This window comes from Anoplopoma fimbria, chromosome 14 (genome assembly GCF_027596085.1).
Source record: "Anoplopoma fimbria isolate UVic2021 breed Golden Eagle Sablefish chromosome 14, Afim_UVic_2022, whole genome shotgun sequence".
Classification (NCBI taxonomy): Eukaryota; Metazoa; Chordata; class Actinopteri; order Perciformes; family Anoplopomatidae; genus Anoplopoma; species Anoplopoma fimbria.
In genome coordinates this window covers 1,892,851-1,906,453 of record NC_072462.1, presented here as the reverse complement: position 1 = coordinate 1,906,453, position 13,603 = coordinate 1,892,851, and the positions used below count along the sequence as shown (strand labels likewise).

Sequence of the window (13,603 nt, the reverse complement as noted above, 5' to 3'; positions counted from 1 at the left end):
CATAGTATAGTATGTCAATATAGAACAAAACACTCCCTCACACTGTCTTCTTCACTTGCGTATAAATATCTTTTAGTAACAACGTTTCGGTACGTAGACCTTCATCAGGTTATTTTACATGGAAATGAGGATACATGCATTAAATAGAACTTTGGTTTCGTAAATAGGCTGGTAGACCAATCAGATTGCCCCAATCACATGACATCAATCAGTCATACACGAATCGGAACCATCAACAAATAAAGAATCAATTTACATTCTATCGTGGCACTAAAGGCCTACAAACAACATGAAAACATACACATAATACATAATATCATATAGGAGGAATGTCTTCAATCAAAAAACACATAAAGAAGATAAATATAGAAATTATAGAAAGGCTGTAATGCCAAGATCAATACTTTTCTTTTATAGGACAGGATTTTTAGGAGTTTGCAAAGGTTTTCTTCTACAGTCTGTCGCTAGAAAAGGAAAGAAAAGAAAGGACAAAATATGTCACATTATAAAGAACTAGTATTATACGTTTGAAATAAGTACAAATAAAATAAAATCGAATAGTGCATTGGAAAAATATTTCATAACATTACGTTTAATAATAATTCATCATTCAAACCTTTGGGAGACAAGGTTTCTAGGGTGAATATCCAGAACGCCTCACGTTGTTTTAAGTCAAAGTCGCCACCTCTAGGTGGCAGTCTGACCTGCCGTCCTACTGGAGTGCAAAAGTTTTGCTCTTTTTATAGTAAAGTATGTCGAAATATGCAATTAAAAATATCATAGTATACTATTTAAAAACAAATTCCTAGTATAGTATGTCGAAAAAGTCATAGTATAGTATGTCGAAAAATGAAAGGAAAAAGGCAAAGTATAGCATGGTGAAAAATACTGGAAAAAAACTGATAGTATAGCATGTCCAAAAAAAAGTAGTAAAGGCTGTCAAAAAAAGTCATAATATAGTAAGCAAAAAAAGATTTAAAAAAAGTAATGAAATCATCTGTCAAAAAATGACAAAATAGTCAGATTCTAGCATGTCGTAAAAAGGTCATAGTATAGTTTTTTGAGGCTGATTATTTGTTATCAATAAATTATTGCATTTTTTGTTTCTCTATTAATTTTATGAAAGAAAAGGCAAACTATAGTTTGTCAAAAATGGAATTTAAATGTAATAGCATAGTATGTCGAAAAATATCATCAAAACATCATGGTATAATAGTTCAACAAAGGTATAGTAAAGTATGTCATTAGTCATAGTAAATTTAAAATATGTCTTGACAAAAAGTCATAGTTTAGCATGTCATATACTGTCATAGTACAGTATGTCGAAAAATGTCATTAAAAAGGTTATAGAATGTTGAAAAATATCAGTGAAAGTCATATTATAGTATGTAATAAACAGTAAGTTTATGTTAAAAAATTGTCAGAAAGAGATATAGTATGTTATCAATTACATATTATAGTGTTACCAAGTATGTCGAAGAAAAGTAGTAGTATGGTTTGTCAGAAAATGTAATAGTATGTTGAAATATTTTATGAAAAAAGTCATACTTTAGTATGTAGAAAAATGGGATAAAAAGGTATATTATTGTTGAAAAACTCATAATTCTATATCATAAATAATCATGGTATAATATTTTGAAAGTTTTTACAAAATAATCATATCATGGTATGTTATAAAAAGCCATAGTTTAGTATCTCAAAAATTTGTCATAAAAAGTCATAGTATAGTACTGATGACCTGCTAGCAGGAAAGACAGGTAGAACCTCTCTGAAGGACGGCCAGGAGGACGACTGAACAGGAAGAACCTCTCAGGTGGACAGGTAGGAGGACGACTGAACAGGAAGAACCTCTCAGGTGGACAGGTAGGAGGACGACTGAACAGGAAGAACCTCTCAGGTGGACAGGTAGGAGGACGACTGAACAGGAAGAACCTCTCAGGTGGACAGGTAGGAGGACGACTGAACAGGAAGAACCTCTCAGGTGGACAGGTAGGATGACGACCAGATGGTCTGAGCACATCTGGAGGACGACCAGATGCTGGAGACTGGGGACTAAGGCAGAAACGCTCTGGAGGCCGTGTGAGACTTTACTGGCACCAAAAGGTTTGCCTTTAGCAGGAGGCTGGCTGCTGGATTTCTGGACCAGACTCTGGAGACTGAAGCTCAGGCAACTGGGTCTCTGGATACGTGTATAGGCTGGCTGCTGGTATATGGACCAGATAGATACAGGCAATATATAGGTATATATATATATATATATACATAGATATACACACACATATATATACACACAAATACATAATATATATACACACAAATATATATATATACAAATATATATATATACAAATATATATATACATATTCACACACATTTATAAAAATGTATATATATATACACACACAAATATATATATACACAAATATATACATATACAAACACACACATATATATATACACACACACACACACACACACACACACACACACACATACATGTATACGCATATATACATATATACATGTATACACATAAATATAGATATATAAATACATATACTTATTTACAAAGCTTTAGCAGAGAAACCTGCACAATGAAGACAAAAAACATTTTTTTGTGGCTTTTGAATTTTTTTTAGAAAAAGGGAGATAAAGAAATAAAGAAAAATAAAGGTTGATGAAGATGAAAAGCTAAAGATCTTTTGTTTTTTTTTTTATAACTTTAGCGCGGTGTTTCCTGCTTTTGAACTTCCGGTTGATTGTACGACTTCGTGTGGTCCGGTGGAAACCTTTGTTCCGGGTGAAAGTGGTTCCGCTTTGAGCTTGTATTTAATAATATGAGTGTAAAATGAAGAGAGATGATAAAAAAACACTCACAGTAAACCATGCTGTTCCCAGCTGTAGTAGTGTTGGTCATCATTATCATTTCGGTACTACACAAACACTCAGTTGTCACATTTTTAGGTACACCTGTACAAACTATGCCATACTTATTATATTCGTATTAGTCTGTTGCAATTATTGTTTTCGTAGTAATTTGCCTCTGCACTATACTTTTGCTCTGGTTTATGCTTTAAGATGCTTGTTTAAGAAAGGAGATGCACTTATGACTTCTGGTGACTAGTAGTTCTCTTGAATACCTATGTTGAATACACTTCCTGTAAGTCGCTTTGGATAAAAGCGTCTGCTAAATGACTGTAATGTAATATAATGTAATGTAATGTAATGTAATACATTGAAAGTGTTACATTTTTATTGACACTCTCATAAATGTGTTCATTAAAAGTGTATGTTTAAACACTTAGTTTAATGATGTTATACTGGACTGCATTTTTTTTTCAGACATGTTAACGAAAACGAAACATTCTAAACTTTGTAAAAGTAGAATTTATGAAGGAGCTGAGTGAAAGCAGCCTGTCACATTCTGTGCACCTCTTCTGCTTTTAGCTCCAAAGTGAAAGGTGACTTGTGAAATTGTAAGTTGTAGCTGAACTGACTCTACTACACATGTACATATGTATGTATAGCCTACAGATATGTATTTTTGTATTTGCCATGTAACGATGCTACATTGTATCCCTCATTGATGAGTAAACCCCTTTTTTTTGTGGGTGTAAATTGTGTTTTTTTTTCCTGTTCTGTTTTGGAATTGAAGCTCGACATGCAAGTTTTTATTTATTATTTGTTTGGAACCTTAGTAAGTAAAGTTATTGGAGTGAGAAGAAAGTGTTTCTGGAGGCTGTTCCAAGAAAAGATACACCTTTATTAAGAGGGACATTATCATGCAGCAGATGCAGTACAAAAATGTGAAAGATTGAAAATATATCGAGCGCCAATGAAACAAAATGTAAACAATAAAGATGTGCAATAGTGTAACACTTAATCATTGGAGTGCTATTTTAAAATGGGGTCATACGTCATTAAACGCTGAATTAAAAGTGCAGAGGATCGGATGAAGTTATATTTCTGCAGAAGCTTCATAATTTCATTTAAAAGATCCTGAAAACATTCTCAATCGAATTATGAGTAATAACCCCTTTGGGTAAATAACTACATCTACTAGCAGTATTAGTATCAATTTATACTTCTACCTGAGTTCATATCAGACAGACATATTACTGCACTACACTAATCTGACAGCTAAAATTACTTTACAAATTAGGATTTTCACACCATACATATGAGGAGCTTATAAATGACACCTGTTTTAAAGATCTAAGTAGTTTGTCATTAAAAACTGGGTAGTTTTGACCTCATATATATAATAGGAGGACAGTCACAGTTTAAATACTTTAAATAGAGTTTACTGGTTTATACTGACACACTTTTACAGAAGGAACATTTTCAACGCAGGACTTTCACTTGTAAAATAGTTTTTTTTTATTCATTATAATAGCACTTTTACTTCAGTAAAGAATCTGACTACTTCCTCCCCCACTGGGCCCGTTGGATGACAACAGTCAAATGACTGTTTGTGAAAGGGCGTTGCTCGCAGAGATGAAACCACAGAGAATAATCAGCCGAATCTGTAGATCACCTCAGATTTAAGCAGCTTTATGGCGTCTTTCAGCAGATTGTTTTTTTTGTTTCCCACCAACTACTTTACTCTTCTGATTCTCAAACCTTTTTTTAGAGATAAAGCTTTAAAAACCCCTTTGTACACTACCTGCTCGGCAGCAAACAGCAGACAGACTCAGCTGGTGGACAAAAGTGGAGAAAATAGCAGCTAAAGAGACAGATATTATCCTCAGGAGGTGGTGGAGACCAAATATGCTCTCTATCACCAACACCACTTCCTGCCGCAGGCGAGAGGAGCTCTTGTCCTCTGTCAGGGAGTGTGCTAACATAAGTGAGTTTTGGGGGGAAATTAACAATTATCAAAGAGATTCTTTATCTCTAAAGTTTAACTTTTGAACCAAACATTTTTCTATCTATCTATCTATCTATCCATCCATCCATCCATCCATCCATCCATCCATCCATCTATCTATCTATCTATCTATCTATCTATCTATCTATCTATCTATCTATCTATCTATCTATCTATCTATCTATCTATCTATCTATCTATCTATCTATCTATCAAACTATATTTCTATATCTATCTATGTCTCTATATCTATATAGAAATCTCTATATGTATTTATCTATATCTATATCTTTGTCATTCTCTCTCTCTCTCTCTCTCTCTCTCTCTCTATATATATATATATATATATATATATACACATCTCTATATTTCTATATCTCTATTTCTATATATATTTCTATATCTCTATCTCTCTCTCTATATATATATATTCACCAGATCCAAAGTGTCTGAACCCCAAATGGTCCTCGGTGGGCGAGGTTTTGGTTCTGGCTCGACTGTTTACAACATTGTGTCAAGATGAAAAACTTTCTCACTTTAAAGCTGAACAGTAAACTATAATATGTTTCTGAAAACATTTGAGGCGAGAATGAAGCAATGCAGAAACAGAATATTGATTAATGTTCCATCAACACGGCCTACTCGAGAGTTTGATATGAGTTGATATGACATGAGCCTACTGTCTTGCAATGGAGAGACTTAATTAGCATAAAAGTTGAGTTTAAGTCATGATTATGCAAATTTAGACAACTGTGTTTCTGCTGAAGCCTCGTGATTTCATGTCGTTGTCAGGTTTGGTCGATGTGTTACACACATCTGTCGTGACACTTTCATGTTAAATAAACAACAACGTGCCTAATCTGCGTATCATTTGCATCACCAACACCACTTCCTGCCGCAGGCGAGAGGAGCTCTTGTCCTCTGTCAGGGAGTGTGCTAACATAAGTGAGTTTTGGGGGGAAATTAACAATTATCAAAGAGATTCTTTATATCTAAAGTTTAACTTTTGAACCAAACATTTTTCTATCTATCTATCTATCCATCCATCCATCCATCCATCCATCCATCCATCCATCCATCCATCCATCTATCATCTATCTATCTATCTATCTATCTATCTATCTATCTATCTATCTATCTATCTATCTATCCATCAAACTATATTTCTATATCTATCTATGTCTCTATATCTATATAGAAATCTCTATATGTATTTATCTATATCTATATCTTTATTTCTCAAGTTGCTCTCATCGGTGTGGACTGGATGATATATATATATATATATATATATATACATCTCTATATTTCTATATCTCTATATCTCTATTTCTATACATATATCTATATCTATATATATTTCTATATCTCTATCTCTATATATATCTCTCTATATATATCTACATACATCTCTATATATCTATCTATCTATAACATTTATTATTATTATTATTATTATTATTATTTTATTTTCATTTTTTATTTTACTTTGTAGTTATTCATAGTGCTCCTGTGAGATGTACTCATATTGTTATTTTTCTTAAATGCTTCCACACCGCGATGACAGATATATAGTAATGAGTAATCACCTAACCACCCTGCAAACACATAGTAGAAAAACAACCGTAGTGAATCTACATACGTCTCTGGTATAATGGAAAGTACACTGTGGTTTCCCATCTTTTGTAATTGTTAAAGTTCAGAGGTGGGTCAGGAGCACATTTAAGATGTCATGGCATATATTTTCCGGGAAGATCTTATCATATTCGAAAAACTGACTAATATAATAACTGTCACTCCTTCTATTGCCAAAAATAGATGTCACAATGTCATTCAATGAATTAAATGCGAAAAGGTCGGGGATGTTGGCTATCTTTTCTGGGGCAGTACCTAGAAACTAGACGTACAGGAAAGTGTTTTCTGTCAAATGAGGTTACACAAAACAAAACCACATAACCTCACCAGCAGCAGTGTTTGTCTAAGAGCAGCGAAGCAGCAGCTTAACAAAACCTATGGTTGTGTTTCATTAAAAACATTCATTCCTGCAAAAAAGAGAAAACACTTTTCAAACATTTCTCCAAACCCATAAACTCTCATTTTAAGTTCACGCAGCAATCAAAAAGTGTCCACATATGCCGACGACATCGGGCTAAATGTGTCTAAAAGGATTTACAAACTGGAATATTATATACATTTTTTTACAGAAAGTATCATTTAATGAAAATACTAAAGTTAAACTACCTAGAATGTGTATTGAAACAAAGTACTTAGGTAATGTTGGACCACCATGCGATTGGGAACAGGAATTTATTATTTCTGCTCATAGAGAACTAACAGGTTTAACACATTTGTCTTGTTATTGTGTCTTGATTGTCCATTTCTGAGTCATTACAACAAGTGCTGTGTTTTGTTTCATCTGCACTGGGTGTTTGAGTTCCTGAGAGTGTGTGTGTGTGTGTGTGTGTGTGTGTGTGTGTGTGTGTGTGTGTGTGTGTGTGTGTGTGTGTGTGTGTGTGTGTGTGTGTGTGTGTGTGTGTGTGTGTGTGTGTGTGAGGAAGCTGATATTATCAGAGAGGCTCGCACTGAGAAGTTCAGTCAGCCTGCAGCTGGGACGAGGCTATCAACTGTAAGCTTCAGAGGAAAATCACTGACTTTTCATATTCAAACATTCTTCAACACATCGAGACAATGTCTGACTTTGATCTGTCTCAAGCTTTAGACAGGTGAGTTGTTTGAGCCTAAACTTACATTATTTTATTTAAATGCATTTTTTTAAATAACTATTGGAAATATCAAGATAACAAGACCAAAACCTTTTAAGTAACTACTTGATGTTTTGATGGAAGCTGAGAGTATAAAGTGACATTTTTAGCAGAATAAGTGAAGCTGAATAAATAGCAAACAGCTTTATATTGTGAGTGAAAGTCTCTAAAACGGAAACAGCTCCAGCGTGTCGGAAAGTGTTTCACTTCCCACTAACAACAAAACATGATGAAAAACTGTGATAAAAGGCAGCGCTGGAATATACATATACACAAGTAGCAATTCAAGATACTTTACTTGTATTTCTAATTTCTGCTACTTTATAAGTCCTCACTACATCTCAGAGGTACATATTGTACTTTTTACTGTACTACATCTCAGAGGTACATATTGTACTTTTACTACATCTCAGAGGTATATATTGTACTTTTACTACATCTCAGAGGTATATATTGTACTTTTACTACATCTCAGAGGTACATATTGTACCTTTTACTACATTTGTCTGTCAGCTTTAGTTTCTTCTTTAGGAAGGGAGTTTTTCATCCCCTTCCTGTCCATGTAAAACCTCGTATCTCCAGATGTGTTGATGTTGAATGTTTGTGATAAACTGAAGGATGAAGTGTTTCCTTTATGTGTTGAGAAAATCCTCCTACTTCTTCAGATAAATAAAAAGCCTCTTGGATCAGCTGGAAAATGCATCAATGTCACAAAGCTGAAAACAGGCTGTTTGTTGTTTTTAGAGATACGAGGTCCTCACAGGAACATGTGATGATCTTATAGAATATGATGCATTGGTGTAGATTAAACTAGTACATTTACTGAAGTAAAGCATTTGAATACTTCTTCCACTATTGGGAATTGGGCTTATTAAGAACGTTTATGTATTTGTTTAATATTCATCGGTTTTGTATTTCAGCCCGACCAACTCAGTCGAGATGGGATTTGAATCTTGCGACTCTTTAAATATGACGGTAAGACGATATATATTATTTATTAATTACAGACCATGCCAGCCATAACTCACTTCCTCTCATGTATGTTCACTCTCATATTCCTACATTTTTGCTCTCTAAGTTTCAGGTGTCCTTATCTGATATTATAAGAATATATGTATGTAAGATGAGAATGTTTAAAAACTAAATGTATTTAATGGGGATTAAGGTCACGTTCTTTAATATTGGCCCTCTGCTTATCTTATAATTACTTAAATATTGATTAAATATGCATCTACTGTAGCTACTTAATCTGATACACCACTTCCTTTTCATGAGATACTGAAGTTCCTGATTCAAAAACATAAAATAATTGATTTAATTGAGAGGAAGCGACTCTTAAAACCGAAAGAGGAATAAAATCAGGCTTTGGATACACACACACAATACTTGTCAGTAGGGTCAATTCATTTCTATTGTATGTGATTAGAGGGATTATACATCACTCAAGAGTCTAAATATACAAATATATGTGAGGTTGATGATTTGAAGTTTGTATAGAAGACAAGTTTGTAAATGAAAGAGTTAAAATAAACGACATGTGGAAGCGTCATCACAAACTTTGGCACTCAGATGAGGGGAAGCACCTGCAGGAAGACTTGACTTGATGGTTTCTACTCTGTGTGTGTGTGAGCAGGAGGTTCAGGAGAAGATCATCAGACACGACTGCGGACTGGAGAGGTTGGTTTCCCACGACCCCAAAACGCTGAAGTCCGTCACCACCGTTCTGCTGGCGGTCAACAGGATGAAGTGGCCTCTAACTCACCACGGCAGGGAGCTCAGCGGTGACGAGCTCTGCAGCGCCCTCATGGAGAGCCTGGTGACCGGTGGGTAACACACCGTTCTCTTACATCTTTAAACGTTATCCGGAACCAAAAATTGTAACCAGAACCAGGAGTAAGAAAACCTCATTCAAAATCCCATTCACCTTTTTTTTTAGCAATTCTAATGATTAAAATCTGATTGGAGGACGACCCTGCTCTCCACTGAGCCACAGCTGCCCGCAGTTGTTTGATGATATATGAATCCTCTGAATATCAAATCTAGCACCTTTAAGTAAAAGTACTAATGCCACAGTGTATGCCAAGTAATAGTCTTGCATTCAACATTATACTTTAAGATACAGTGTGTTTCATTTATTGGCAGAAATGGATTTTAATATTAATAAGAATGTTTTCTTTAGCGTCTAATCACCTGAAAATAAGAGTTGTTGTGTTATTGTTACTTTAGAATGAGCTGATTAGGTCTACATGGGGTGTAGGTCGTCTTCACAGAGCCAGCCGCCATGTTTCTACAGTAGCCCAGAATGGACAAACCGAACACCGTCTCTAGAGAGGGACATTCCAGTTGTTTGCAATCTGCAACCTCACCACTAGACGTCGCCATTCCTACACACTTGACCTTTAAAAGTACTACAAGAAACATTTATTTTTTGTTGATTTTGGCGGTCCCTTTGGACTAAAGCAAAAGTGTTCCAGAGTCCCTTTAAAAAAAGTCTAATTTTACTGCATCAGGGTTTGACCTTCTCCTCATTCATTGACAAATGCAAATATGGATGGATGGATGGACGGATGGAGGAATGGATTGAGGAACGGAGGTACGGAGGAATGATGGATGGATAATAAATGGATGGATGGATGAAGTTTTCAGAGCAGTGTTTCAGGTTGGATGGATGGACGGACGGATAAAGGAATAATTGGATAGATTGATTGATGGATGTTAGATGGATGGAGGAATAAATGGATGGAGGAACAAATGGATGGAGGAATGGATGGATGATAGATGGACGGACAGATGGAGGAAGTGTTTCAGGGCTCCCCACTAAAAACTTCTCATTTTACTGCAGACAGTCTGCCCATCCATTGAGGAATAAATGGACAGGTGGACAGATTGATGGAGGAATGGATGGATGGACAGATGGTTTGATGGAGGAATGGAGTAATGGATGGATGGACGGAGGAATGGATGATAGATGGGTGGAGGAACAGATGGATGATGGACGGAGGAATGGATGGACGGAGGATGGATGGATGGATGGATGGACGGAGGAATGGATGGACGGAGGAATGAATGAATGGATGGATGGACGGAGGAATGGATGGACGGAGGAATGGATGGATGGATGGACGGAGGGATGGATGGATGAATGGATGATGGACTGATGGATGATGGATGAGAAGAGGATGCGATGACCTCAGCTCTTTATAAGACGCTCCGTTCTCATTTGGGAACCTCCTTTTTCTGAAAGCCGCCTCCGTCTCTCCACAGAAACCATCGTCATGACGACGGGGACATCGGCGAAGGCAGGACGGAACAAATACGAGCGAGTCATCAGCAATGAGAGTTGCACTCTGTGTGACTTGTCACAGAAGGTCGTCGGCCTCAATTCTGGAACCTCAGAACTGCAGGCCATCGTTCTGAAAGGAGGACAAGGTGAACACAGAGGTACCTGAAAACTACACTTAAATGTACTTTACTTAAATGTACTTTACTTAAATGTACTTTACTTAAATGCACTTTACTTAAATGTACTTTACTTAAATGTACTTTACTTAAATGCACTTTACTTATATGTATACGAGTATAACCAGTGTCTGCGACTTTAAACAACATTTCAGAAGAACATATTGGATTCATAACTACATTTATTTAAAATATTTTACAGAAACGTGATTTTAAGATATGAGGAACTATACTACTAATCTATGCAGTAGTGTACAAAGTATCTGGCTCCATATTGATGGACTACAACAATTAAATACTCCTATATGGATCTGTTAGTGATAAAAACAGAATCATATAATATTTTATAAATATTGTACTTTTTACTCCACTACATCTCAGAGGTAAATATTGTACTTTTAACTGTACTACATCTCAGAGGTACATATTGTACTTTCTACTGTAAATATAAGTTTATTTGATACTTTTTCCAGAAACCTGATGTGCCATCATGATAAAATGCAGTACTATACTACTAATATTCCCAGTAATATACAAAGTATCTAAAATTGGCTCCACATTGATGAACTACAACATTAAAATACTCCTATATGGATTGGTTAGTAATAAAAACAGAATCATATAATATTATTATAATAATAAAACACTTGTCATTCTTCATAGTGCAATACATTTTGCTTATAATACTTCCGTACTTTTACCTAAGGGACATTTTGAATGCAGGACTTGTTATAATGAAGTATTTCTTAGACTGTGATATTTTTTAAAGACCAAAACAGACGTCAACACTGCGATGTCTTTAATAAACCGGTGAAATCACGTCTTTCTCTCTCTTTTCCCACATCAGTGACTTTTAAAATGGCAAACTACTTGAATCCCAACGTCTCACCTGAAGCACGTTTGGCTGTCCGCCTGTCCATCAACGACAACCAGCACATCTCCTGCTTTATGGAAGACGGCAAAGCTGTGTTGAAGCTGAAGGTGACACACACACACACACACACACACACACACACACACACACACACACACACACACACACACACACACACACACACACACACACACACACACACACACACACACACACACACACACACACACACACACACACACACACACACACACACACACACACAGTGACTGTTCTAAATCTCCAACTTTTATCTCATAACTTTGCCTTTTAATCTAATAATTGACCTTTAATCTAAAAATTCTAACTTCTATTTTATAATTCTGGCTTTTATTTTATAATTGACCTTTAATCAACCTTTTATCTGACAATTCTTACTTTTGTCCAATTATTTTGACTTATCTCTGTCAAATGTCTATGTCTGTTTTCTGATTTTGACTTTTATGTAATAATTGTTACCTTTTATCTAATACTTCTTACTTTTATCTTATCATTTTGACTTTTTATCAAATAATTCTAACTTTTTATCTTCTTAAAGTTGACTTTTTATCCAACTTTATAATTCCTCATTTTTATTTCATAATTTTTTACCTTTATTCTTGACTTTTTCAGCTAATAATCCTGGTTTTATCTCATCATTTGGACCCTAATTTTGGCTTTTTAGCTAATAAATCTAGCTTTTGTCTTTTATAGCATAAGTTTGACCATTTATCTCATAATTCAAACATTTATACTTTTACTCATTATCATAATTCTGATTTAGCAAATTCAACATTTCACTTAGGATTAACCCTTCACCCATTGTCCCCCCCCCCTTTTACTGTTTTTCTGTCTTGTGGCAGGAATGCTGTAAACAAGAGTTGCGAAATATCAGCGCTGATGGAGACATGGTCCATTTCCTCTTCTACAGGAAAACTATGGGAACCAGTGTGAACACTTTTGAGTCCGTTAAATGTCCCGGCTGGTTCATCAGCACCTCCTGTCAGGATGACAAGTCAGTGGAGATGTGTAAAGTGGACTCCAGCCAGGCCCCCAGCCGTTGCACCTCCTTCAAAATTAACTAAAAACATATTGCTGTAGTAGAGTTTGAATGTTTCCAGAATTATGCTGATTTATTATTTTATCTTTATTCTGCTTCACCACCAGATGGAGCAATTTGTCTTTAATGTAAACTGATAGTAGTAGTGAAAACACGCTCTAATAATCCACTAAAAATTGTTTTACTTTAAATTATTTTTAACACTGACTTAAATGTTTCGTACTAAAAAAATGTATCTCATTTGAAAGAGAGAGTTGTTACAGGATATTCCTTGTAATTTGTTTTGGTTATTATTGTAAATAAAGTTAAATTAATTTCTCTATTGTTTGTTTCCACAATTATTTCTTATGTGTGCTCTGTTGTGTTGAAACATACTTGAAAAAAGTTTAAAATTGCAATGCCTTTAATTCAGTGTTATTTCCAAGTGTTTCCATGAAGGATATTAATTATATGTTAATCCTTGTTTTAACAAATCCTACAGTTGCAACAATTTGTCACAACAATGCTTCAAATAACGCAGTTTAGCATCAGATTGATGCTATAGGTCATCAAATAATGT

The 13,603-nt window shown here is 35.1% G+C and overlaps 1 protein-coding gene across 1 annotated transcript; it reads left to right on the top strand.

The window, feature by feature from the left end:
- Positions 1 to 7,483: 7,483 nt before the first annotated feature.
- On the top strand, positions 7,484 to 13,366 carry il1b (interleukin 1, beta). Its single transcript, XM_054612859.1, has 6 exons — positions 7,484 to 7,594; positions 8,554 to 8,608; positions 9,267 to 9,456; positions 10,898 to 11,074; positions 11,940 to 12,073; positions 12,848 to 13,366. The coding sequence occupies exons 1-6, from the start codon at positions 7,560 to 7,562 to the stop codon at positions 13,067 to 13,069; spliced, it is 813 nt and encodes a 270-aa protein (XP_054468834.1). The 5' UTR covers positions 7,484 to 7,559; the 3' UTR covers positions 13,070 to 13,366.
- The last annotated feature ends 237 nt before the right edge of the window (positions 13,367 to 13,603 follow it).